This window comes from Brachyhypopomus gauderio, chromosome 17 (genome assembly GCF_052324685.1).
Source record: "Brachyhypopomus gauderio isolate BG-103 chromosome 17, BGAUD_0.2, whole genome shotgun sequence".
Taxonomy (NCBI): domain Eukaryota; kingdom Metazoa; phylum Chordata; class Actinopteri; order Gymnotiformes; family Hypopomidae; genus Brachyhypopomus; species Brachyhypopomus gauderio.
In genome coordinates this window covers 15,591,337-15,615,405 of record NC_135227.1, presented here as the reverse complement: position 1 = coordinate 15,615,405, position 24,069 = coordinate 15,591,337, and the positions used below count along the sequence as shown (strand labels likewise).

Genomic DNA, 24,069 nt, shown 5'->3' with positions numbered 1-24,069 from the left:
CTCTCTCTCCCTGTCTCTCTCTCTCTCCCGGTCTCTCTCCCTCTTTCCTGCCGCGTCGCCTGGATCAGGGCAGCCTGTGACCTTGATGAGAGCAGTAAATAAAGCCTGGGTAGACTTGAGCTGTCTCCTGGCGTCCTGCCCCTGACGGGTGCAGTGCTCAGAGACGGCAGGACCCTATTGTAGTTGCTCTCTCAGCAGGGACTGCACCAGGTGGATGGCACTGTGCCCAGGCCACGTACACGCTGATCCTATATCAGGCACCCAAAACCCAGTTAGAACCCACTGCACACATACAATATACCGCTTGCATAAAACATGTCCCATCTTTGATCCTTCCTTAGTACACCTGAGTAATATGTCATTTTTTAAAAATAGAGTGGTATCGGAGTATCGGCCGCGGAAGACTGATCTTCAAGTGAGCCATGTGACAAATCGTAGACATTTCACTTAAGCTTTCTTATGAGTGTTTTCCTGAATCATCATGGCTTTTTATCAGCCACTGTGTTTTTGTCCATATCGTGTAGTCTTGTCTTTCACCAATGGAGTGCACTTATGTTTCCTTGGTGTACAGTGTAAGTTTTTAAAGCCTAGACCCTGAGCTTTTATTAATGTACCGTTAACAGACATATTGCTTCATGGGCTCGTTTTCTTCTTGGCTGCTGTATGCCCGTAGTTCCTATTCCTTATACAAATGTAGTAAATAGTTATCATTTCATTTCTGAGTTGGGAACCCTTTGCTAACACATGGAACGGAGATCCTGCTGGTAGAAGTGAGTTCAGTCAGCTGCAAGTACACTGCTTCTCTAATGCATCCTGCACTATTTTTGTGGATTGGGTGGAAGTGGTAGTCCAGCTCAGGCATATGGAAGACAGCTCAGGGGTCCTGTTCAGCCTGTAGGAGTGGATCACCGTGTCCTTCTCCGCGCCGCTACCCAGAGATCCGCGGCATGGCTGCCAGGCGGCCAAGCGTTTTCCCTGGCCCGCCCTCACTTCCCATGCCACACTACCGGGTTTGAAGAGGTAACCACACCTGCAGTGGGCTTAGTAACTAATAGTCTAATCCCGTACGATTCCACCTTCGTAGCCGGATTAGAGTTGTGGTATAAAAACATTAAGCGGACGTGACTTCTGAATGATGGTTGTGATGTCGTTCAGCCATGCCGGTGTATCGGCTCTCGGTGTCCATCTGGAGGGCCCAGGAAGGATCTCGCCTCAGTGCAGAGGAAGTGGGCCTTAGGAACATGCACGTTGGCATGCGTGCAGGCCTGGCACGCTGCAGTCTCCAGGGGCACAGTGTGCCTGCCACGCTCCTGAACCCACTGACACTGGCAGGCCAAGCAGAACGAGGCCCTCCTCCACCTCACAGGCTGCTTGTTTACACATTTATTCCCACTGAAATGGAAAGGGAGAGAGAGAAAGGTAGAGAGGGAGTGCAGCGACTGATCCAGACAGTTCTTGCTAGGTGCAGGCTCTTTGTTTAGGTGTCATGCATGCTACTTCAGACAACAACACACACTAGCTCTTGTGGGGGAAAAAAAAATCTAGCTCTCAGATTTTGCTCCTATCCTCTTAACACTCAAGTACTCTAATGTGGCTGGGGGACAAAATGCAGATAAGCTTGGACAAGACCCAAAATAGCGCGTCCCAAACCATCACGTGGAGTTGGGTGGACAGAGATCAGAGAGGAGACCCGATACAGTGGGAACTGCTTTGGTTTCCATGTGAACTGCGCACACATCTCATTCATACATGAGGAGCAGAGCGGCTAGTAGGACCGGTGATGTGTTCAATGAAGATCTGATGTACAGACAGGAGATTTAACGATATATCCTAGCACTGGGGTTCACGCTCAGCACAGTCCTCAGGGTTCCCTGATCTAACACACTTAATTCAACTCAGCAGGCAATTTATCAATTCGTTATATGGATTATTGTGGGATTAGGTGTGGTAGTAGAGAGAGCACACATGAAAAGTGAAAGACTTCCTCAGCTCCCTCTTTCATGGATTTTACAAATTCCCAATTGTCTTATTTGTGATGTGCATAATGCAGTAGCAACAAAATGTAGACTACAGAACGTCATTTCTTTCCATGAAATTAGCCTCCCACTTACATGACCGGTATATTTCTGCAAGAGCTGAAAAGCCACTTTGTAAGGTAGTGTTAGTGATCAGTAACTTCTCTAATTATTTCCCACTGCTACATTAGCAACAAAGACTGAGAAACCTGTAAGACTGGTTAGTTTTATTACTTTGATACTGAAATAGTATTATATCATGCAAAATGTCTATTATGATCAAGATTCCATATGTGTGTGTAGCTTAAAGCTATACAAAATATAAAATCTGGGAAAATGCAGCCCTCAGAAATGTACAACGTGATGAATACACAAATGTATAATATGACGAATATATATGCTCGCTCATATGTCTTATAGCTGCTGGGTATATATAACAGCAGATCTTTTACAAATGCATAAGAAAAAGGTATTTGATATTTCTGCGTCATTTTGGCAGTGTAAATGTATTGAGTTGCGCTGAATGGTGGCTTGTCCTCCTCGGGCTTCCCGCGCCCTGCATGGAACTACTGTATTACTCACTAATCATGAATCACTGTAATAGCCCAGCTAGCGTTTCAGGTCACTCCTCTGGTAGCCTCTGGCTCACTCCCGCTTTCCCTCCTGAAACCAGCCAAAGCAAAGCCGTTTAAGAACCAACCACATCCTTTTGTATGCAGGGACTTTAGGAATGTAAATCAATGCCATGGAGGAGAGTAGTCACCGCTCGCCATCGTCGACGCAGGTCGTAAAGATGGTCGCGAAGCCCATAGACAGGGCAGAGAGATGCAAGAAAATTTAGCTTTTTGCTTTTGTTTGCTTTGGTTTTGTTTGTTGACAAATATACGATGCTATTTGATGTCGAAGCCTTCAAACGTGTTCCTTAAATATATGTTTATTTAGTCGCTGAATATATAAGAAAGGTGTTTTTTAACAAGATGCTTTCTTAAAATTAAAATTCATTTCCTGTGTATTTTTGGGAGAAGTTCTAAATACAGTCCTGTGTACATACAGTCCTCTGTGTGCCCGATTCAGTTAGTAATTCTAGATTAATATCACATATGAAGACCTGTTGCAGCACTTATGCAAACAACATAGTCAAAACACCCTCAGGTGCTCCAACCTTTTCCCAGAACAGTAGGTTGCAAAGAACAGTTGTTGAATCTAAAGATTTGGTCGTTAAGATTAATGAGCAGTCTAGCTGCAACCGTCACAGGCACAAGTGACCCAGTATGCTCACAGTGGAGGTCGGTGTGCAGCGGGCCGTGCGGGGCGGTCCGGGGAGAGGAGGGGAGGGGTTAGACTAATAGCGTGCAGCTGTGGAGACCCAGCGCCATGAGGTGCAGGGTCGGGGAGAGCAGTCAAAGTAAACCTGCCCCCCCCCCAATGCTCATCATCACTCTGGCCGACACCAGCAACCCCCACCCCCCCACTGCCAACCGCAGTCCTCTCTTCTTGCTGTAAAATGTGCAGTGACGTTTCCTCTGCCTCGGTCACTCCGAGACCTGGTCCGGTTTGAACCCAAAGGCACCCATCTGCCGACAGGACCCGTGGCTCGGGCCAGCGGGAGAGACGCTGGATGATGTCGATTAGAAAGAATCGCTTTCATCTGACCATAACATTGGGAAAAGACATCGTAATGAGATAACGGCCGCTGTAAAGTGCCACTAAGATGTTTTATTCAGCAAGGGGTTATTATTGAAATAGCGCTTTGAGCTACTGCAGTGTGGCAGTGACAGTGGCCATGTGATATTAAGGCTGAATTAGTTCCAAAACGACTTTCACATGTCTTTTCAATGGAGCATTAATATGATGTAGAACACCAAAGACTACAGGGCATGTTTTCAGCGGCACGTGAACTAGAGTACCTGTGTGTAATCTGGCCTGCGGTACACATGCCTCTGGGCATAATGGCAGATTATCAGATGATGCTGTTGTGATTCCGGCCCGTAACAGAAAGATCTTTTAGATGCTAAATGGGTATATAAATGGCTTTAAGGCACCAAATAATAATATTAACACACATTACTCATTTTCCATTCATTTTGCAAATGTTAGTTTCGTAATAGAAAAATAGATCAGTGTTATAGCACAGTAATAAGATGTTATACCGTGTTCAGTAATAAGATGTTATACCGTGTTCAGTAATAAGATGTTATACCGTGTTCAGTAATAAGATGTTATACCGTGTTCAGCAATAAGATGTTATACCGTGTTCAGTAATAAGATGTTATACCGTGTTCAGTACTAAGATGTTATACCGTGTTCAGTAATAAGATGTTATACCGTGTTCAGTAATAAGATGTTATACCGTGTTCAGTAATAAGATGTTATACCGTGTTCAGTACTAAGATGTTATACCGTGTTCAGTAATAAGATGTTATACCGTGTTCAGTAATAAGATGTTATACCGTGTTCAGTAATAAGACCATCTTCCTCTGGTACTTCTTTCCTCTTTTCTCCTCTCCATTGGTCATTTTATCACTTGTCTTACTATCCTTGTGCAGTGAGCATTTAACGTCCACTTGAAGCCGTTTTTGTTAGTGTATAGAACACCTACCGGGAGACATTACATATCTCTATAGACTGATAATCTCCTACTTAGAGGCTTTTTTGTTGTAATTATTTGTCCTCGTGTGTTTTTGTTTCCTTCTAGACGTTGAACACAAGGAGGACGAGGGTGGAGACTCCTCGAAGAATGAGGTATGGAGGTATCATGGTGTTGTCGTTGTGTGGTTTATCCGTGTGTGTGTGTGTGTGTGTGTGTGTGTGTGAGGCAGCCTACAGCACGAGTTCCAGTGCTTTATCAAGAGCCCTATTGTATCAAATGTAGAAAGTCTCCCAGTTGCAAAGTTCAAAAACCAGTCACCAAACCCGTTTGACCTGAGAAAAGTTGTGAAAGAAATGGTACCCTAATGGCTACTAGGTTTGATATATCAAATACACTTGGTCCTCTGGCTGAACGAACGGCCGCGTTCCCAAACAGTGGCTGTCTGAGGGGACAGTTGGGGCCCCTTAGCGTTGGCACACACACTCTCTGTGGTGTGCCCAGCTCGCCTGTGTGTGAGTCAGACTCTCTTTCCCCATTTGCCTCCCCTCCCCCACCCTCCGGCAAAGAAACGCTTCCATACCCCTCTCAGAAGAAACTGCCTGTTTCCTTCCCCCCTCCAACGGTAGCAGAGCTAGATAAGACGAGTGAATTAAACAAGCTGTTAATTTTTCCCCCCCTTTTTTTCTTCGTTTGTCCCCTTAAACAGGGAGCTCGAGGCAGGCTCCGTGGGGGAGTGGGCTGGGAAGTCAGCCTACGACAGAGGCCCATGCCCAGGGTAACCTTCCAGGCCGGTGACCCTTATTACATTAGCAAGAGGACCAGGGAGGAGTTGCTGGCCAAGTGGAAGCTGGAGGTGAGTACCAGTGCGGGAGAGGCAGGGAGACAGTGCCGCAGGCTAGCCCCGCCCATTTAGACCACCCGATGCCGGAGGGCTGATCTGGGGTCAGAATCTCGGGTTTCCGGGTGACTTGTGCATGCCAGGGTCCAGGTGTAGGTGGGAACTGAGATCAGGTCGGCGTTTGAAGCCTGAGATGTTTCAGTACGTACGCTCCTGAGAGCTCGGCCCTAACGAGAGCTCTGGAGTGCGGGGAGAAAAAAACACATGAAAGCCAAGTGTATTTGATGAGTCATCTGATATCTCATGAAGGTACCATTTATTTCATGAGCAGTTCTGAGGGTTGTCTGGTAGACTTCAGGTCCATTAGCTCTCTCTTGGATGGATGTTAGGACTTAGGACTGTGGTAATTGTTAGTTGTTGTTGTTTATCTCACCCTCTTTTGTTCGGTTCTCGACCTTTAATCTTGCAAAGCATGAATTTTAATTCTTATCTACATTCTGGTGAACTAGTCTGTCGCAAGAATGTGTCTGGTTATTTCTTTTGCCATCTTGGTTAATGCCAGTTTGTTTATATGTATGCAAACCCACGGTGGGACTAAACTGACATTCTTTTTGATGACAGTTGAATGACAAGTGGAATAACTGGAGATCAATAACTGATTGGGGGGGGGGGGGGGGGGGGGTGTGTTGCACCAGTTTCAATCTGGGACAACGACCAGTCGAGCGAGCATCTCGGTTCTTCTGGATACGTCTCACGTTTCTCTCTTTACTTTGGAGATCCGGGCTTGGTTTGTCTCCCAATGTCTTCACATGTGGAGATGAGACGTGCAAACGTGTGGCCCGTCAGTCCCGCTTCACGCTGCCTCTTTCTGCCCCTCTCTGATCCGAGCTCCATGTGTTCCGTGGAGAACCACGATCCTTTGGAGTCTCCTTGCTGCCGGGCAGACACGGCTCTCCTCCTCCCCCCCCCCGTAATGCGGGCGAGCGGCGAGAACCTCTGTGTTACATAATGTTCTGTCTCCATGGCAACCGAATGGGGCCTACCATTCGGCCATTAACGGCAGCCTCCCCCACCACCCCGCAAACCCTCTCCTCCGCCCCCACCACCCCGCAAACCCTCTCCTCCGCCCCCACAAGCCCCCAACCTTCTCCTCTGCACCCTGCCTTAAGAGGGATTGAGGAGAAGTCATAAAAGTGTCAGAGCAGCTGAAAATATTGCCATATTAGAAGGTTACACAGTTGTCTCGTGAGTGAACATTGTAAAATTCCAGGGGACCAGGCGTCCAAACGGAGAAACTGGAATTCTCTCTCCGGTCTCACAGGAGAAACTGGAATTCTCTCTCCGGTCTCACAGGAGAAACTGGAATTCTCTCTCCGGACTCACAGGAGAAACTGGAATTCTCTCTCCGGTCTCACAGGAGAAACTGGAATTCTCTCTCCGGTCTCACAGGAGAAACTGGAATTCTCTCTCCGGTCTCACAGGAGAAACTGGAATTCTCTCTCCGGACTCACAGGAGAAACTAGAATTCTCTCTCCGGTCTCACAGGAGAAACTGGAATTCTCTCTCCGGTCTCACAGGAGAAACTGGAATTCTCTCTTCGGACTCACAGGAGAAACTGGAATTCTCTCTCCGGTCTCACAGGAGAAACTGGAATTCTCTCTCCGGTCTCACAGGAGTCAGTGAATGTCTGCCTGTCCCACTCGTGCCCCAGTGAGTAAGCACTTTGTGGAAGAGCCCAATACTTTAGAGGATTGTCCAGTTTGTTCCCCAAAGATCTCCTTGGAGTCTGTATTTGTGCACCTCTCAACACGGTACCCTGGAGAAAGCTGGCAGTGTACTGCTGGACAGGTGACTAGATGCGCTTCCCTTTACCGTGTGCAGTGTGTTAAGCTCTGTACGGCGGACGGGGCTGGTTTAAAGGCTGAGCTCGTAGTCTCCTCAATTCCTGCCTGCTTGAGCTCCTCAGGGAAAGGGGGAGTGTGTGGCTCTTTTTTTTTTTAAATAAACAAGTGCCCAGCGTTACGGTGGACTCCTCTCTCCCCTCCCCCTCCCTGCCCCCCCCTCCCTCTCTCCCTCTTCTCCCTCCCTCTTTCCTCTTGGCCATGGAAATGAACTCAGTGCTGTGGATATAAGACTGAAGATGAGGTTTGCAGCAAGTTTCCAGCGCTGCTCGCAAGACGGCCTCCTGGCTGCCTGCCAACATTTTGCAAGTCCTCTCTAGCCAACCAGAATTCCTGTCGACAACCACCTGACCCTGAATTCCCAGACAAAGAAATGTTCATGCTTTCTGTTTTTTTTTTTCTCTTGCCTTTTTTTTCTGGAGCGGACTCCTCTAACCCGAGAGTGGGGGCAAGAAAAAAACCAGAGAGTCCCACGTTGGATTTAAAGTGCAGAGTGCAGGCGTGTATGGGTAGGTTGGCGGCGTTGTTTGTTGTTGATAGCGCAGGGCGACGGTATGCATGTCTGAGTAGGCTTTGCTGGAGGAGGAATTATGCTGACTTCAGGTACTTCCAGGAGACGCGTTACGGACCATCTGCTGTGGGCAGCTTAAAGGAAACCCGTCAGTTTGGAGCCGTGGAGAGGAGGGAGCACGGGCGTCCACAGGAAAAGTAGATTTGTTTGACCGTATGTTATTGTAGGAGAAACACTGTGTGCTCGAAGGAGTTCCTACACGGCTGTCTTTCCTGCTGTTTTCCTTGAGAAATGATTTGAAGTTGACATTTGTGAAGTTCTCAACACTGCTTGTGTGCAATGCATTTTCTTCTGCATGTTTAGAGCAGGAAAGCTGTAAATAACAGATATGTCCTGAATTTGATTCATGTATATAGGGTTTTTTGTTGTTATTGTTGTTGACCATTTAAAGTACCTGTTGTAGATTTAAATAATGTCCGATTGACTTTCCTGTTGCTCCGTGTTCTGGGAAGAAACATTATAAGCATGTAAATATTGGCTTTCGTCCGGGCTCGGAACGGAAATGTGGTGCCTGTCTTTTTAAGAATATGCAAATGGGGAGAATGAACCGAGTGAACCCGAGTGGCGTATGTGTGCTGTGTGCTGCCGGCGCTGGAGCTGTGGGTCAAGGCTGCCGGCCCAAGCATGCGCAAGGTTCCAGCCCTGCTCGCGCTATTTTAAGCCCCCCCCCCCCCCCCCCCCCCCCCCCCCCCACCCTCCTCTTTTTATCTGCAGTTTATCCGCAGCTATCAGGGAAAAGACAAACCTTTGAAAAATTAAACTGACTTCTATGGGTGACATGAGGCGAGGGGGTTGGGGGGCGAAGGTGGGTTTCTTTATGACGGCTGTGTTCAGACTCCTTTCGCTCGGCTGAGCCCTGCGGGACGCCTAATTGGCGCGTCTCTTTAAATGACCTTTGGCACAATGGGGGCCAGATGCGTCCCCGGTCCGAAGGTCTCCAGAGGTTGAGGAGTTAGAAGGCTTTGTTCAGGCTTCTCACGAAGGTCGCGCCATAATAAATACGATTGGCACATGGCAATGATGGTCGTGCTCCACAGGAATGTCCCGTTTCAGTTTTATGGTGTCATAGAGCCTGAGTGGATCCGTCAAGGGCACCTCCGTGTATCGAATAGCTCTTTTGCATGGGTGAACTCTTTGGCATGTGTGATCATGTTTGCCCTGTTACTGACAATTCTTACCATCCTAAAAATCTGTGGCTTAATTCACGTGACACCCTGGCGGAGTGAAAGATATCTGCACGTGCTCATACAGCACCCGTCACGTTCACGCTGATTAGTGTGGTGGAACAGATGAGTGTAATCTTATGTAAATGATATTTCTGTATTTAAGACTAATTGGTAGTGGTTGTCTGTAGTGGTTGAGCTGGGCTGGAACCAGAAAGACATTTGAGAAACGCTCGGGTCTGATAATGGACCTGGGGATGTATCCCAGAACAGGGAGGAAGCGGTGTCCGTTGTTGCGTCTTTTGTGTTATCAGCGCAGACTTTGATTTTGAAAGTGTGGCCCGATTGTGGCGGCGCCAGACGCTTCCTGTCGGCTGAGCTACTGCAGTTTTGCAGGACAAGACCTCGGTACCATGTGCTGTGGCCCCTGTGTTGCAACAGGAAGGAGGTTCACCCCACCGCCTGCATCCTGTGGTTTTCACGGTTCCTGTGCCGTTGTTTGCGAGGATCTGCTGCACTCTGGACATATAAATGTGGAATGTTAAGAGCCACCATGAAATTACAGTGACGGGGTTTATTCAGGATGTGCCTTTAGGTGGTGTGTGTGCGTCCGTGTGTGCGTCCGTGTGTGTGTGTGTGTGTGTGTGTGTGTGTATTCTTGCCTGAGGGATGTTCTATTCATCCAGAAAGCAGGCAGCCACTCTCAAAACCGGTTCTTCCTCTTATCTTCTTGGGTCTTTCATCAGTGCTTTTGGCCCACAGGCAGAAATAGTCAGGACACCCTTTAGACCCAGCAGATACGGAATCAACAGGTCTCCACCATCTGAGGAAAAATCTCATGGAAAAATACTCCTGCTTTTCTCTTGTGTTCTTCCCCATATGGGACGTGTCCCTCTGATCTATTAATAAGTCACACTAATGCCGCAGCGTTTTCAATGTGTCCTAAGCTATTGGTCGATTCTCCTCAGGGTACCACTGGGGGGCAGCGCAGGCTGGCCGGTTGTTCCGCGCAGCGCCTTTCGCGCCACACTGTCTGACTCCCTCTGCGCTCTCGCACCAACCACAGGCACACGTGCTCGGGCCAAGCCGTGGGCATCGGTGCCATGTGTGTGTGGAGCTGATATAGGCCGTACTGTAATGTACTGTACTGTACTGTACTGTACTGTACTGTACTGTGCTCCACTTTCTCCTACTTCCCGACCCCTCCCCCCACCGCGATTCAAAGACTCAGCCTCTCTCAGTGCAGCGAGGGCCCCAAAAGGGGGCATTTACAACTGGGAAATGGTCCAAACGCAAACCTCCACTGCTTATTCCCTTCCAGCTCCGCCCCTCCCCCTCCCTCTCCCCGCCTCAGCCCCCCACTGGCCTTTTTTGGGGGGAATCAGTTTTCTATTGATTTTCTAGATAAATAAGCCCTTCCTCTCCCTCTCTGGAGGAAGCCTAGCAAGACGAGATTCCTCTTTCCGTTTCTCTGTAAATGGGCTCTGTGGCGCGGAGCCTGGAGTATGTCCTCCCTAACCGTTACAGTTACGATCATGTTTTCTGACGCTTAAAATATTAATTTTACTCACAGTTACTCTTGACGACCTTTAATGGCTAGTTTCACCGTAGAAGCACCGAGATGCACATTGTCCTGCAGGCGCCTCTGCCCTCGTGATAGACGTGATCGCCTCGCACGTAAAATTGTGTGTGTATACAGAGCAAAGCCATGGTCAGCATGGTGCACCTTGGCAAATATTTGGCTTAGATAAAAAGCTAAGGCTGCAGATTGAGTTTTGATGAATTCATGTGTGTTTGCTCAGCATGAAATGTCCAAGATTGTAGTTCAGGCTGGAGTACTGTGAGGGGTAGAACGCAAACAGACGTTCTAACTCAATAACTCTGGTCTCCACTGTATATCCCACGGCCTCAAACAGTATAGAACATATGGCTAAGTGCTTTGAACCAGCCTGTGAGGCTATACAGATATTTATAAACTACAGTGGGGCTCAATGATTGGAGGCCACATGTTTTTGCTCCGTATCATCACCCCTGCCACATACACACACACACACACACATATATACACTGTGCCCTGCTGGGCTCCACTCCCTCTTGTGGGTAGTGAGCAGGGGAGGGTGAATAAGGGAAGCGGAGTGAACAGGGGACGGTCCCAACCTTGTCCCCCCCCCACACACACACACACACACACACACACACACACACACACACACACACACACTAGTCTCCGCCAGGCTCACGTGCGTGAGTGAAACCCGAGGTGGTGTTGGGACGGCAGCCGCCGAGAGAGAGTACAGCTGTGAAAGACATTCACGTGTGAGTGAGTAAGTGCTCTGGAGAGGGAAGGGTGGGGGGGGGGGGGTGTGAGAGAGAGAGAGAGAGAGGGAGAGAGAGAGAGAGAGAGAGAGAGAGAGAGGGAGGAAAAGAGCAAGGGAGGGCGGGAGAGGCTGCAGAATGTGTGCAGCTGTTGGGGATTTTCTGCGAGCAGATTAAGTCACAGCTTGGCTCGTGTCCTCTGTTGCTGACCTAATGGCTCGCGCTCAGGTTTGTCGAACCCGTTGAACTCGGCAGCGCCGGCCTGCCTGAGCACGTCGGCCGGCGCGGAGAGCTCGCTGCTACAGAGCTCTCACCTCCGACGACTACGGAGGAATGTTGCCATAGTTTTGTTGTTGTTATTGTTGTTGTTGTTGTTAATCTTCCATCCCTCCTTGCTTTCGAGGAGGAGTCCGCTCGCTCTTTATCATGAGGACTGGAAATATTTGCTTTGGCACATGAGATCAGTGCGCTGTAAACAAACGGAGCGATTATGGCCGGCCGCTCCCGCGAGCCGATTGGCGCGGCGGGGAGGGTCGCCGTGGTAGCGGGCCAGCTCCTCCCCCTCCCCCTCCCCCGCCGTTCTTCACCTCTTCCTCCCTGCTCTCCCTGTCCCCTTGTGCTGCAGGCGGAGAAGAAGGCCCAGCTGGTGTCTGTGATGAACTCGATGGAGGAGCTCAGAGAGGTGGGGTCCGAACCCCAGAAGGCCAGCGCCAACGCCAGCAGACCCCTGCACCCCACCCCTGCTCCACCACCACCACCACCACCACCCCCACCGCCTCCGCCCGTCCTGCAGGAACAGCAGCCAACTCAGCCTCAGACCCTTCCCAAAGCCCCGCCCCCTCCGCCGCCACAGCCCTGCCCCCAGCAGCAGCAGCAGCAGACAGACCCCGCCTCCCCGACCGTGGCCACCACCCCGGAGCGTGTGCCTATGGGCAACGGAGACAAGACCTCACCCAAGACCATGGAGGCGGAGGCTGAGTACGAGGTACTGACCGTCCTGCAAGACTGAGTGCTGACAGGACTATAGTGGTCGCTCCTGAAACACTACATCTTGTTTTTCTGTTATTTTTCTGTCGTCTGTGTAAAAAGGCCACTCTGTAATATCTTCTGCTACAAATCCTGTGATAACAATAATACGGTAGAAACTGTAAGAGCCCAAGTTTATATGGTGAAGAGGTTGATTATGGCGGAGCCCCCCAGCTCCGGGCGGTGTTGGTGGATGGAGGTGGAGCGCGGGGTGTGACGGCCGTGCGGCCTGTGTGCAGGACGGCCGGGGCTTCGGCATCGGCGAGCTGGTGTGGGGGAAGCTGCGTGGCTTCTCCTGGTGGCCCGGACGCATCGTCTCCTGGTGGATGACCGGACGCAGCCGGGCCGCCGAGGGCACCCGCTGGGTCATGTGGTTCGGTGACGGCAAGTTCTCCGTGGTAAGTTCCCCGCTCCCTACCCGCTGTCCCAGGGCACCTGTTGACTTTCTTGCCTGCTGGTGTTTTTTTCCGTAAACACCCTGGACGAATCGTTGACGTTCTCCTTCCTTCCGTGACCAGGAGCTGAAGACGTGTTCTCTCTCTCTCCTCCCCTGCAGGTCTGTGTTGAGAAACTGCTGCCCTTGAGTTCCTTCTGCAACGCTTTTCACCAGCCAACATACAACAAACAGCCAATGTATAAAAAAGCCATTTTTGAGGTGCTACAGGTAAGGCGTTGAACTTGTTCCAGAGCCGCAACGGAGTTCGTTAGCATTATTGATTTCTGCGGCAAATAACAGCGCATGTCTGAGAAGACGTTTTCCAACGCATGTGAGCGAATCGTTGATGTCACTGCTGCACCCTCCACAGGTAGCCAGCGGTAGAGCGGGAAAAACCTTCCTCACCTGCCCAGAGAGTGACGACACCGACACGTCCAAGTCGGTGGACATGCAGAACAAGCAAATGATCGAATGGGCCATGACAGGTTTCCAGCCCACTGGCCCTAAAGGCCTGGAGCCACCTGAAGGTACACCTCGCCACCAGGCTCTCCTTCCTCCAGGGCACCTTGGCAAGCTCGCCAAAGACGCTCGCCAAAGGCCTGCGAGGAGAACTTCGCAGTTCAGTTGTGCCGCGTTTGCTGCATTTTGGAATCTGCTGCTCAGCTAAAAAAAAAAAAATTGTACTGTAATATATAAAAAATGACCAGTGCTGTTGACACACATGACTAGTGTGTGTGATGGTCTTGTAGCAGCTGTTGGCTTTAGTTTGAGATCCGAGCAGCTGATTGACTGGTGGCGTTTGCGTAATAGCGAAAGTCTGGCTGTCCCGAAGCTGAAGTTGACGCCACTGCTGACTCGCGTGCTGGTCTCCAGCTCAGCTTGTGGACTTTTAAACTGTTTGGTCTGGTTCTCTGACTCCGCCTTTCTCAGAGGAGCGCAACCCGTATAAGGAAGTGTACCCGGAGATGTGGGTGGAGCCAGAGGCGGCGGCCTACACGCCCCCACCCGCGAAAAAGCCCCGCAAGAGCGCGGCCGTGGAGAAGCCCAAGGTCAAAGACATCGTCGACGAGAGGACCCGAGGTGAGCCCGAGGAGTTCAGCGGGTTCGCGCGCCCGCTCTCACACGCACGCTCGCGCGCATTCCTGTAATCAGAGCTCTCAGCGTCCTCTTCAGAGCCCTCCAGTGTAAACACTACACGCTAAACGCCACAGAGGGGGTCGCGGGAGGAGCCGGCCCGGACTAATTGCTTCCGTCCGCTTGCTCTTCTTTGTTTTCCCAGAGAGGCTCGTGTACGAAGTGCGACAGAAAACCAGGAACATCGAAGGTATTTACAACGCTGCCTTTCCGCCCCTTACCGGCTGACCCGCGAGCTCCGGGCGTGCCCGGGTCACTCTGACGCTGCTTTTTCCCCGCCTGCTTTCCTGCAGACATCTGCATCTCCTGCGGGACCCTGAACGTCGGCCTGGAGCACCCGCTCTTCATCGGAGGGATGTGCCAGAGCTGTAAGGTAGAGCGCCAGCTCGTCCTCCGGCACTCTGCGCCTAGCGGCTCTTTTAGGGACCCACCCCCCCACCCCGCCCCGCCCCCCCACCCCCATACACTAGAAGCATTCCCCATTCAACTGACTCCGTGACGCGGCCCCGTTTACGGCTCGTCCGCACGCTTGTGCGACACTATTGTTTTCATTTCACAACAGCTGTTGATTTAGTTGATACCAGAGCGTTTGTGATTACGTCGCGGCCGCCACGACTTTTACAGTCCGCAGTAAAATAAATAAAAACATCAGTTGCGTGGTTTGGTGGAACAGCTCCCGTCCCGGGCTGCGGAGTCGATGATTTCATAGAGCGGAGCTGTGCTGTGTTACAGAACTGCTTCCTGGAGTGCGCGTACCAGTACGACGACGACGGCTACCAGTCTTACTGCACTATCTGCTGCGGAGGCCGGGAGGTGCTCATGTGCGGGAACAATAACTGCTGCAGGTACGGCATCACCCTTCAGCGAGGGCTCACGTGACATGGACAGTCACGGCGGTTTTTTTTGGGGCCGTAGCCTGTTTGGCGGAGGCGGGGGGGGGGGCGTGTTTTGAGGTCTCCGTGCCGTGTGCAGGTGTTTCTGCGTGGAGTGTGTGGACCTGCTGGTGGGGCCGGGCGCGGCGCAGGCGGCCATTAAGGAGGACCCGTGGAACTGCTACATGTGCGGCCAGAAGCCCCAGTACGGGCTGCTGGAGAGGCGTGTGGACTGGCCCTGCCGCCTGCAGCACTTCTTCGCCAACAACCACGACCAAGACTTCGTAAGTGCCCCGCGTCCAGCTAAACCCCTCTGCTAACCACCTCACCGCCGTGTTATAAATCTCCCAACGCGCCCGTCGGGGCTGTTGTGGCTGTAGCTCAAGCCCAGAACGCTGCTATGTGTGTTGGGGTGGAGTATTTGGGCTGGGCTGGGCTGGAACAGTAGAGTGTCCTGGAACGTAGCCAGGGGTCTAGACAGAGAGCCAAATATCTGTCGCCTCTCAATACTCTGCACATTACAGCGCAGAAGCCTTAACAACATATCAGCCTGGCAACTGTGAGCCTCTGCTAATAAGATTAACATGTGAGAGCTGGAGACCCACTTAGGAGGTTAAGAGAAGAGATGGTTTGATGGACATTTCATGGTCCACCTGTCCTGTGGTCCTGTAGACAGGACAGATTAAGGGCTTTGATGTGCTTTACATTATCACATATTGATGGTTAAGGAAACCAGCCGACCATTTCTCCATTACCAGAGCTGAACAATGGGGCCTTGTATCTGCAGGGGTTTAATGTACAGGGCTCTTTCATTACTTTCAGAAAGTAGATACAGATACATGTGCTTTTATTACTGAGCTGCCCCCCCCCCCCTCTCTCTTTTTGTCTTCCTCTCAGGACCCTCCAAAGCTATACCCTCCCGTCTTGGCAGAGAAGAGAAAGGCCATCCGTGTTCTATCACTCTTCGACGGCATTGCCACAGGTTAAAGGAGACCTCCACACACACACACACACACACACACACACACACACACACACACACACACACACACACACACATACATGTTTTGTGCTCTCAGCAGGACAATGATGCTGTCTGCACAGTGGCTATCACATAACAGCTCTGAGTTTTCAGGGCCTGTTCTGGGAGGAACACTTTTCATTACTTATACAAATGAGGAACGCTTTATGTGACTGGACTGCAGTGTTGCTGCATCTCAATCATAATTTCAATGTGCAAATGTATAAATTCATTGGACACGAATAATGTTCATTTCCCTGTATATATGTATGTTTTTACTATTAAACATTAAACTGTATTATACAGAATATGCATATATAGTAATTGGACAAGGCACCTGAATGGGTTTGGGAGAATGTATTTTCACAGGGCGTTTCGTGTGCGTGTGTGTGTGTGTGTGTGTGTGTGTCCAGGGTTGTTGGTGCTGAAGGAGCTGGGTATTCAGGTGGAGCGTTACGTGGCATCTGAGGTGTGTGAGGACTCCATTACTGTGGGGATCGTGCGGCACCAGGGACGCATTATGTATGTGGGTGATGTGAGGAACGTCACACGCAAACACGTGAGTTGACTTTCCACGTTATGCAAAAGCCAGCAGGTTATGGTGAAATACGAATACATATTCCACAGTGTAGTTATACTATCCATGCACATTTTACAATCTTTGTTTCATTCCCTGTAATCTCTGTCTTTCTGTCCGCCTCTCCTGTCCTGCAGATTCATGAGTGGGGGCCTTTTGATCTCGTCATCGGTGGAAGTCCATGCAATGATCTGTCCATAGTTAATCCAGCACGGAAAGGTCTCTTTGGTAAAACAAAATTGCATGCAAAACCAGTATTTGTGTTTATTTCAGTTTTTCCCTAAAACATTTGCAATAAAGGCAGATAGCTAGTTTGTATTTTGATATGAGTCATAAGACAAGTGTGGACAGATGAGTAACTGTCTTCTTGTCTTTCTCTCCTCTGTGCGCGCACACACACACACACACACACACACATTCACAATTAAACAAACACAACCAGAGGGTACAGGTCGGCTGTTCTTTGAGTTTTACCGACTTTTGCATGAAGCTCGTCCAAAGCCAGGAGACGAGAGGCCATTCTTCTGGCTGTTTGAGAATGTGGTGGCCATGGGCGTCAGTGACAAAAGGGACATCTCTCGCTTTCTAGAGGTGTGTGTGCTCTTGCATCAGCTTCTCTCACACTTAAAGCAGTCCTGGTTGGTGATCTCTTCCCTGCTAAAACAGGCTGCCGAATGCATGCCAACAATAAACTATAAATTGATGGCTTTTTGTCGCCACCTAGTGGTAGACTTGCAGACATGACGTGTTAGATGCACAAGAACTTAACTTGTCCTAACCTGTTCACAAGACATAAGATTTTCCCACCCTTGCACCCAGTATATGTTTCCTTATCTATCTTGCTCAATTATGTATTTGGGTTTATGTTGGTATTAGAGGACAATGATTTTTATAGGCTTATATTTCTGTGATCCTATTTGTCAGAGTAAACAAAACCTTTGATTTGACTGTCTCAATTAGGAGTATGTATTAATAAACAAATATAAAGTTAGATATACCGGTACATTAGTTAGATGTGCAATATATGTCTAATACATCGTAATCAAAGAGATTAAACTACATAGCTAGTAAAGTCAAAGAACTTAAGTAGTTTTTTGATGTGTGGCTAATTGTAAGCCTTAGGAGCCGTTTCTTTTACTAAGCTCTTACCACAGCATTTTTACATGTCTGTCACTTCTCATACATCTTAATGGAAAAACTATAACAGGTATCTACATGAACTATTATTTGATAACTAATATTTAAGACCTTTGGTGCCAGCCCTTTCTAATACCGCAATTTCTAATATCTCAGCCGTTTAATCACCTGCATAAGATACAATTTTAGAATATAGCTGCAAGCGTGAGTCTTGTTTCAAGCACATATATCCCCTATGGGCCTAAGGGGCACAAAGGGCTGTTTTGAGCAAATGATTTAACGTTGATTAGAATGCATGAAGTGTACACTGTAAGACATTGTAAGAAATTACTTTAGTAAGAAAGTACTTTTTGTTTTAAGAAGTAATTACCGGTACATTTTTTAGCTCATAGATCTGAATCATACCTATTACTTGTCTGTTTTGTGCGTGCGTTTTGATGATTTTAGAGGATTTTGTGTTTCTGTTTTTGCGTGACTTGAAAGGTCAATTTACACCAAACTTGGCTCACAAGGACCTCAACTGTAAAAGTGTTTCATATTAGGAGTTGATCACTTGCATATCTTTTGAGTTATAGCAATATGTCATAGGGGGAGACCGGGTATGGTTGTAACACTTTTTGCTTCAGCACCTGTAACTCACTGAATTTTTGAGCTAGAGTTCTCAAACTTTTATACAAAGTACACACATTTGTGTACTACAAGGGGCACCAATTCAAATATCACAGCCCTTGTGAGTTGATGTCAAATACATGGTGTTCCTTTGTTACAACCTACCCCACTACCGGGGTAGGTTGTAACACATGATGGGGTAAGTTGTAACAATTACACAAAAGAAGCAAAAAACAAGCCACACCATGCAATATGCTTATTTAACAATATGTATGCTTATTGAACACTAATACAATATACCTGTGTAAAGAACATGTAGGTCAAATAATAAACAATGTCAATGTGTGTGTGTGTGTGTGTATGTGTGTGTGTGTTACATGGCAGATACCATGTGCCTTCGCAACTGATCTGACTGACTTGCCCTTCTTTGTGACCTCATCAGATGCTTTTTAAAAAACCTTTGCAGGCACACCTCTGTCAGTCTTTCTTTCCACTGCCTAGGCATTCTGTAAAATTATTAAATACAAGAGAGTTTTCTTAGTTGTATATAAGGTGATGGTTGTAACTCTTTTTAAAGCTGTGTTACAACCCACCCCACCCCTGTCAGCCATTGTTTAACTAGCTGTATTAGCAAGGTGATTTGAAATTAACACGGGAAAAATGCATCACAATACAGTATATCTGAGAAACTACAGTTTAATGTAATATCATTCATGTGATTTTATCTGCAATAGTATAAGTACTAAACAAAATATACTCTTTACTCAGAAATGTACTTTCTTACCTCAAAATCAGTTTTTTCTCTATGGAATCTGCATGTGCCTGTTTCCAGCCTTGATATTCATGTGTGATCAGGGAGGAATTAGGTAAATACTGGAATGATCATATGACTCCTATCTATCTATCCGTGATCGGTGGAATTGATGGTGTTACAACTCTCCCCATGTTACAACCATACTCGGTCTCCCCTATATGGCAAGGCTGCAGTTATTCAGTTGGTAAGTGGACCATATGGAAAGTAAAAAAGAAGAGAATGTTTTTGATAATTATTTCCCTACAGAGCCCATGAGATTTTGACCGTACTAATTCCTAGACTTGTTTGAAAGGAGCAATTTTTTTTTTCAATTTATGAACGTGAGAAAATGCATTTTTTTGGTCTGCAAAGAATCAAATAAATGCAGTTTTATGCAGTGAAAATATACATGTATGCATGATTTTCATGAATAGCGCTATCTAGTGGCCAAATGATTTGAAACTTCTCACAATGACAGAGTCTTGGGCATACCATTCAAGTTTCATGTTGATTGGTCCATGTTAAGCCTGTGAAATGGCTGATGACCATTGGCCATGTTTTTTGAATGATGACGTCATAGTAGAGCATCCCGATAGAATGTGACCCTATGAAACTCCATATAAAATTTTAGCTTGATGGTTGATAGTGTTTTCCACTATTAACAATGTTGCCCAGCATTGAAACGTAACATCAATCTCATATGATCTATCAGCCTATCAACTGTCATGAAGATTCATGAATGCATCATAGCTGTTGAAGTAAATTAAGCTCCGCCTCAGAGCTATTGATTGACATTTGACAGGCAGACTATATGCAAATGTCACAATGTTGTTGATAATTATTGATCATGGGTCTTGTGAATAGTTCGACACCAAGATTCTGGTAATCATTAAAAAAAACACCTAGGACTAGTTTGCAACAGTAGGTTTTGCATATTATGCAAATAAGCAAAAAATCTTAAGAGGCTTTTTTGTTTGTTTTGAGCCCATGAATGCATGATTCTATTGTAATGCTATCGTAATTCTAACGATTACAGCAGGGTTTATGCACTACATGGTTGAACCCTAATTGATTGGTAGGAAGCTTGGTTCCCTCTGTTTGTTTCCATACTTCCTGCTATGTCGGGGGAAAACACAATCTTATTCCCATCGCTGCACCCGGAGAAGAAGGCTTAGACAAAGCGATTGTCAAGCTTTTAAATCACCAGAGGAGAAGTTCACTTGATCAGCTGAGGTAAGACATTTTTAATACAGTTTATTTCTATGTCTTATTTTTCTACTTTTGGAACCTAGTATTTGAATTAGCTACCTATCCTGGATAGGTCTGGAAGCACCTGTTACAAAATGACAATTATTTACAGAGTGATTCAAAATTATTAAATAATATCTGGACACTATGCCTTCAGGAATAGTATTGCCAACACATCCTATATTTACTATTGTCATTATATTCAGATGGATGAACAGAAGAATATATGGAAACCTATTCCCGCCACTTGAAGAAAAAAAAGTCCATATACTATCTCATAGTATCTCATAATTATGACTTAGTATCTCATAATTATGACTTAATATCTCATAATTATGATTAATATCTCATAATGATGAGTCATAAATATGAGACTGTAAGTAATTATGAGATTGTAAGCCATAATTTTGAATTATTATCTCATTATTATGAGATACTAAGTCATAATTATAAGATACTATATGGAATTTTTTTCTTTAAAAAAAAGAGCTTCCATAAGAATCAGTACACCCATCTACTGGAGTCCCTGAACAGCAAGACAGCAGAGAAGGCCATGAGGACATGGACTGAAGAGGACGCTATAGTCATGCAGCTGCTGGACAATGATTATGAACAGGAGGTGATGATGATTATAATGAGGAAGAGCAGAGGAATGTGCCATCAAGCTCCATTTGGTAAGCATGTGTCCCAAGTCTGGGTACACATCTGTGTGTAGATGTATGTACATGTATGTGTTGCTTTATGTTAAACACAGACATGCTCTATTACTAATATTTACTTTTAAATATGTATTTTGAAATATTACCAATCATTACATTTGTACTAAGCATTTTATATAAATTGTATTTATATTTAAAACCTTAGTAATTCTTGTCCCAGGTCATGTAGGAAGCGGAATGGCTTCTCTGACCGTGTTCTTTGAGTGACACAAGCACATTTAGATCCATCCAGTCCTCCCCGTTCATGTGGAATAAGGTCAGGAACTGGACACTGGGCTGTGCGCTCAGCTACAAACATTGACTTCATTGCAGGATATATAAAAAAAGAAAATAAAACAGAAGTGGCTTGTATGGCCCCTGAGTGTCAAGGTCGAAGGTTTGGTTTAGCTGGCACACACAACTGTTGTAAGTCATGACAGGAGATTAGGCGTCCTGTGTGCTATTGTTGGCTGCCCTGCCCCCAAATCCTCCACCCTGTGTGTTTCTGTTTTCTCATCTCCACAGGATTATTTAAAGCTTGCTGACTGGTCGATGTACATTTGTTTAATTTTTATACTGAAGTTTTGACTCTGATTATATTGTGTTTAATTGTATATGATATTAATATGTATATACTGTATGGTTTTTTTTTTTACTTTTCTTTCAAATTAATTGTATACAAATTATTTTAATAGATGTAAATGTTAGTATGTGTAAATGTTCTTTAAATAAATCTATATTTGTTGTGTTTAAGCTATACACTGGTGTCGATCTGTTTTTTGCACACAGTATAATTCATTCATACAGGTCTTTGTGCCATTTACTATTTTCACACTATACCGTCCTGCACCAATACATGGAATATTCTGTTCCGACAGAAAGACAATGGCTGTGTTCGAAATAGACTACTACATACTGGATACTGCATACTGGACTCAGTATATACTGGATACTGCATACTGGTCCTCGTAGTAGTATGCAGTACAGTTTCCAGTATGCGACAAAAGCAAAGCACACTACGGGGTCACGTGAACGTAGCGTTGCATGATGGGATGCAGTACACCACGAAGATAGCTCTGTTTGCGTACTGGAATATTTTGCGGAAGTAGTAGGTCATCCGGGTATGTTTCGCGTACTGGAAAATTTCATTTTGGTCACATACTGCATACGGCATACTGATTTGGGGCTCGATCAGTATGTCAGTAGTATGTAGTAGACTATTTCGAACACAGCCAATGTTTTTGGCAAACTGGCCCATAAACAAAATGAAGTATGTAGCAGTTGGACCACAAATCTCATAATGCAGTCAGCCTTTCCACACTAAATGCTCATTGACCTTCATTCTTAACAGTGCAACCCGGTGATGATTGATGCCAAGGAAGTGTCTGCTGCACATCGTGCCCGCTACTTCTGGGGCAACCTGCCTGGCATGAACAGGTGCGAGGGGGGGTTGGGACACTGTGGTTTTCCACATGGCTTCATTACCTTATCATTCCCTATCGTTCTATGGAACTCAATCTCTCTTTTCTTCTTTCTTTCTGTTTGTTTTGTCTCTGTGTTATCTTTTTCTTTTTTTCCTTCATAGACCTCTGACTGCCATGATCTCTGACAAGCTGGACCTTCAGGACTGTCTGGAGCATGGCAGGACAGCTAAGGTGATGCTGCCACACTCCAGACCTCCACACCACTCAAATATTCTCCACACCACTCAAATGTTCTCTACACCACTCAGATATTCTCCACACCACTCAAAGATGCTACCGCTGCGTTATCCACATTGTCAAACCGCCCAAAACAAAAACGAACAAATAAAACGAGCTAATAAGCAATTATCCCTTGTTTTCCCAGTTTGATAAAGTGAGGACCATCACCACTCGGTCGAACTCCATAAAGCAGGGCAAAGACCAGCACTTCCCTGTTTTCATGAACGAAAAAGAGGATATACTGTGGTGCACTGAGATGGAGAGGTATGCTTCGCTCACACGACTTTCCTTAGAAACACCGTTAACGTTACCTGAGTCACAAACAGGATGCAGCAGCAGGGCGCGAGCACAGAGGTTACACGGTTACACTCCAAAGCCCTGTAGCAAAGGGCATGAATATTGATAAATGCTGTGCGTATAATGATGTAAGCAATATGCTTATTGCAATGTAAGTGACCCGTGTTTTGAAAGTGAAAGCCTCTACACCCCCGCTAACCCCACCCCCCTTCGGGTTTCTGGGCTCCAGGGTCTTTGGCTTCCCTGTCCACTACACAGACGTGTCCAACATGAGCCGGCTGGCCAGGCAGCGGCTACTGGGCCGGTCCTGGAGCGTCCCCGTCATCCGCCACTTGTTCGCACCACTCAAAGAATACTTCGCCTGCGTGTGAAGCTCCAGCCACGGAGAGCCGCGGAGGAAACCCAAACTGGTGTATGAAATAACAAGAGCCTTGTATATTATTTACAATATAAACTTCAAAGTAGTTATTTCATGTTATTTCTTATGTTTTTAAAATATTGACTCTTTTTTATTCTATTTAATTGTTGTTTTTTTTTGTTTTGTTTTTCAATTCATTTCCGTTTTTAGCAGTGTTATCCAGAATTTGAATCGATTTATGTGTGCAAGCTATACTTGAGCTGGGGCCTCCTATCAAGGCACTGAGAGACGAAGAGAGAGAGAGAACGATGGGAAATAGTCGCTAAATGATTTCACTGGTGTATGTTCCGGAAGCTCGGACATGATTTTGTGTAATCGGGCTGAGTTGGGCCGCACGTTGAATGGTCCATCTTTCCTCTTCTACAGCAACTGAGCCTTGGCAAAACACAAACAAACAAACAAAAATACACAAAAAGGTGTCTTTCTCTTTAGTGTCAGGGGAGCTCTGTCTTAACCAATCCAAAACACCACATCACAAATACCTCTTTGTTTACAGTTTCTATACACAGCTGAAGGTAATAAAAGGTACTACTGTAATAGATGACAATATGGTGCTTCAAGGTGGTGAAAAACATTGCAACTCATGTGGTGCTACTACTACAAACTGGATGTGGTCGACTTTAGACCATTATCTTAAAAAAAAAAAACACAAAAGTGACGCTAAACTTCAAACAAGGACTTATCTAGCCAGGTCTGCCACATCTCA

At 46.8% G+C, this 24,069-nt stretch overlaps 1 protein-coding gene across 9 annotated transcripts in view; it reads left to right on the top strand.

The window, feature by feature from the left end:
* dnmt3ab (DNA (cytosine-5-)-methyltransferase 3 alpha b) overlaps positions 1 to 24,069 on the top strand; it is a 39,129-nt gene extending 15,060 nt beyond the window's left edge. The window contains exons 5-24 of one of the 9 annotated variants that reach the window (XM_076978231.1): positions 4,711 to 4,757; positions 5,312 to 5,458; positions 12,020 to 12,379; positions 12,660 to 12,818; positions 12,977 to 13,084; positions 13,227 to 13,383; positions 13,787 to 13,936; positions 14,136 to 14,180; positions 14,284 to 14,363; positions 14,723 to 14,835; positions 14,963 to 15,146; positions 15,760 to 15,844; positions 16,297 to 16,442; positions 16,598 to 16,688; positions 16,903 to 17,051; positions 22,297 to 22,382; positions 22,531 to 22,600; positions 22,794 to 22,912; positions 23,175 to 23,357; positions 23,517 to 24,069. In XM_076978231.1, the coding sequence (XP_076834346.1) occupies positions 4,711 to 4,757; positions 5,312 to 5,458; positions 12,020 to 12,379; positions 12,660 to 12,818; positions 12,977 to 13,084; positions 13,227 to 13,383; positions 13,787 to 13,936; positions 14,136 to 14,180; positions 14,284 to 14,363; positions 14,723 to 14,835; positions 14,963 to 15,146; positions 15,760 to 15,844; positions 16,297 to 16,442; positions 16,598 to 16,688; positions 16,903 to 17,051; positions 22,297 to 22,382; positions 22,531 to 22,600; positions 22,794 to 22,912; positions 23,175 to 23,316 (2,438 nt within the window). In that variant the 3' untranslated portion in view covers positions 23,317 to 23,357; positions 23,517 to 24,069. Of the gene's footprint in view, positions 1 to 4,710; positions 4,758 to 5,311; positions 5,459 to 12,019; positions 12,380 to 12,659; positions 12,819 to 12,976; positions 13,085 to 13,226; positions 13,384 to 13,786; positions 13,937 to 14,135; positions 14,181 to 14,283; positions 14,364 to 14,722; positions 14,836 to 14,962; positions 15,147 to 15,759; positions 15,845 to 16,296; positions 16,443 to 16,597; positions 16,689 to 16,902; positions 17,052 to 20,165; positions 21,703 to 22,296; positions 22,383 to 22,530; positions 22,601 to 22,793; positions 22,913 to 23,174 lie in introns of those variants that run through there. The other 8 variants (XM_076978230.1, XM_076978232.1, XM_076978229.1 and 5 more) reach the window with 8 other exon arrangements.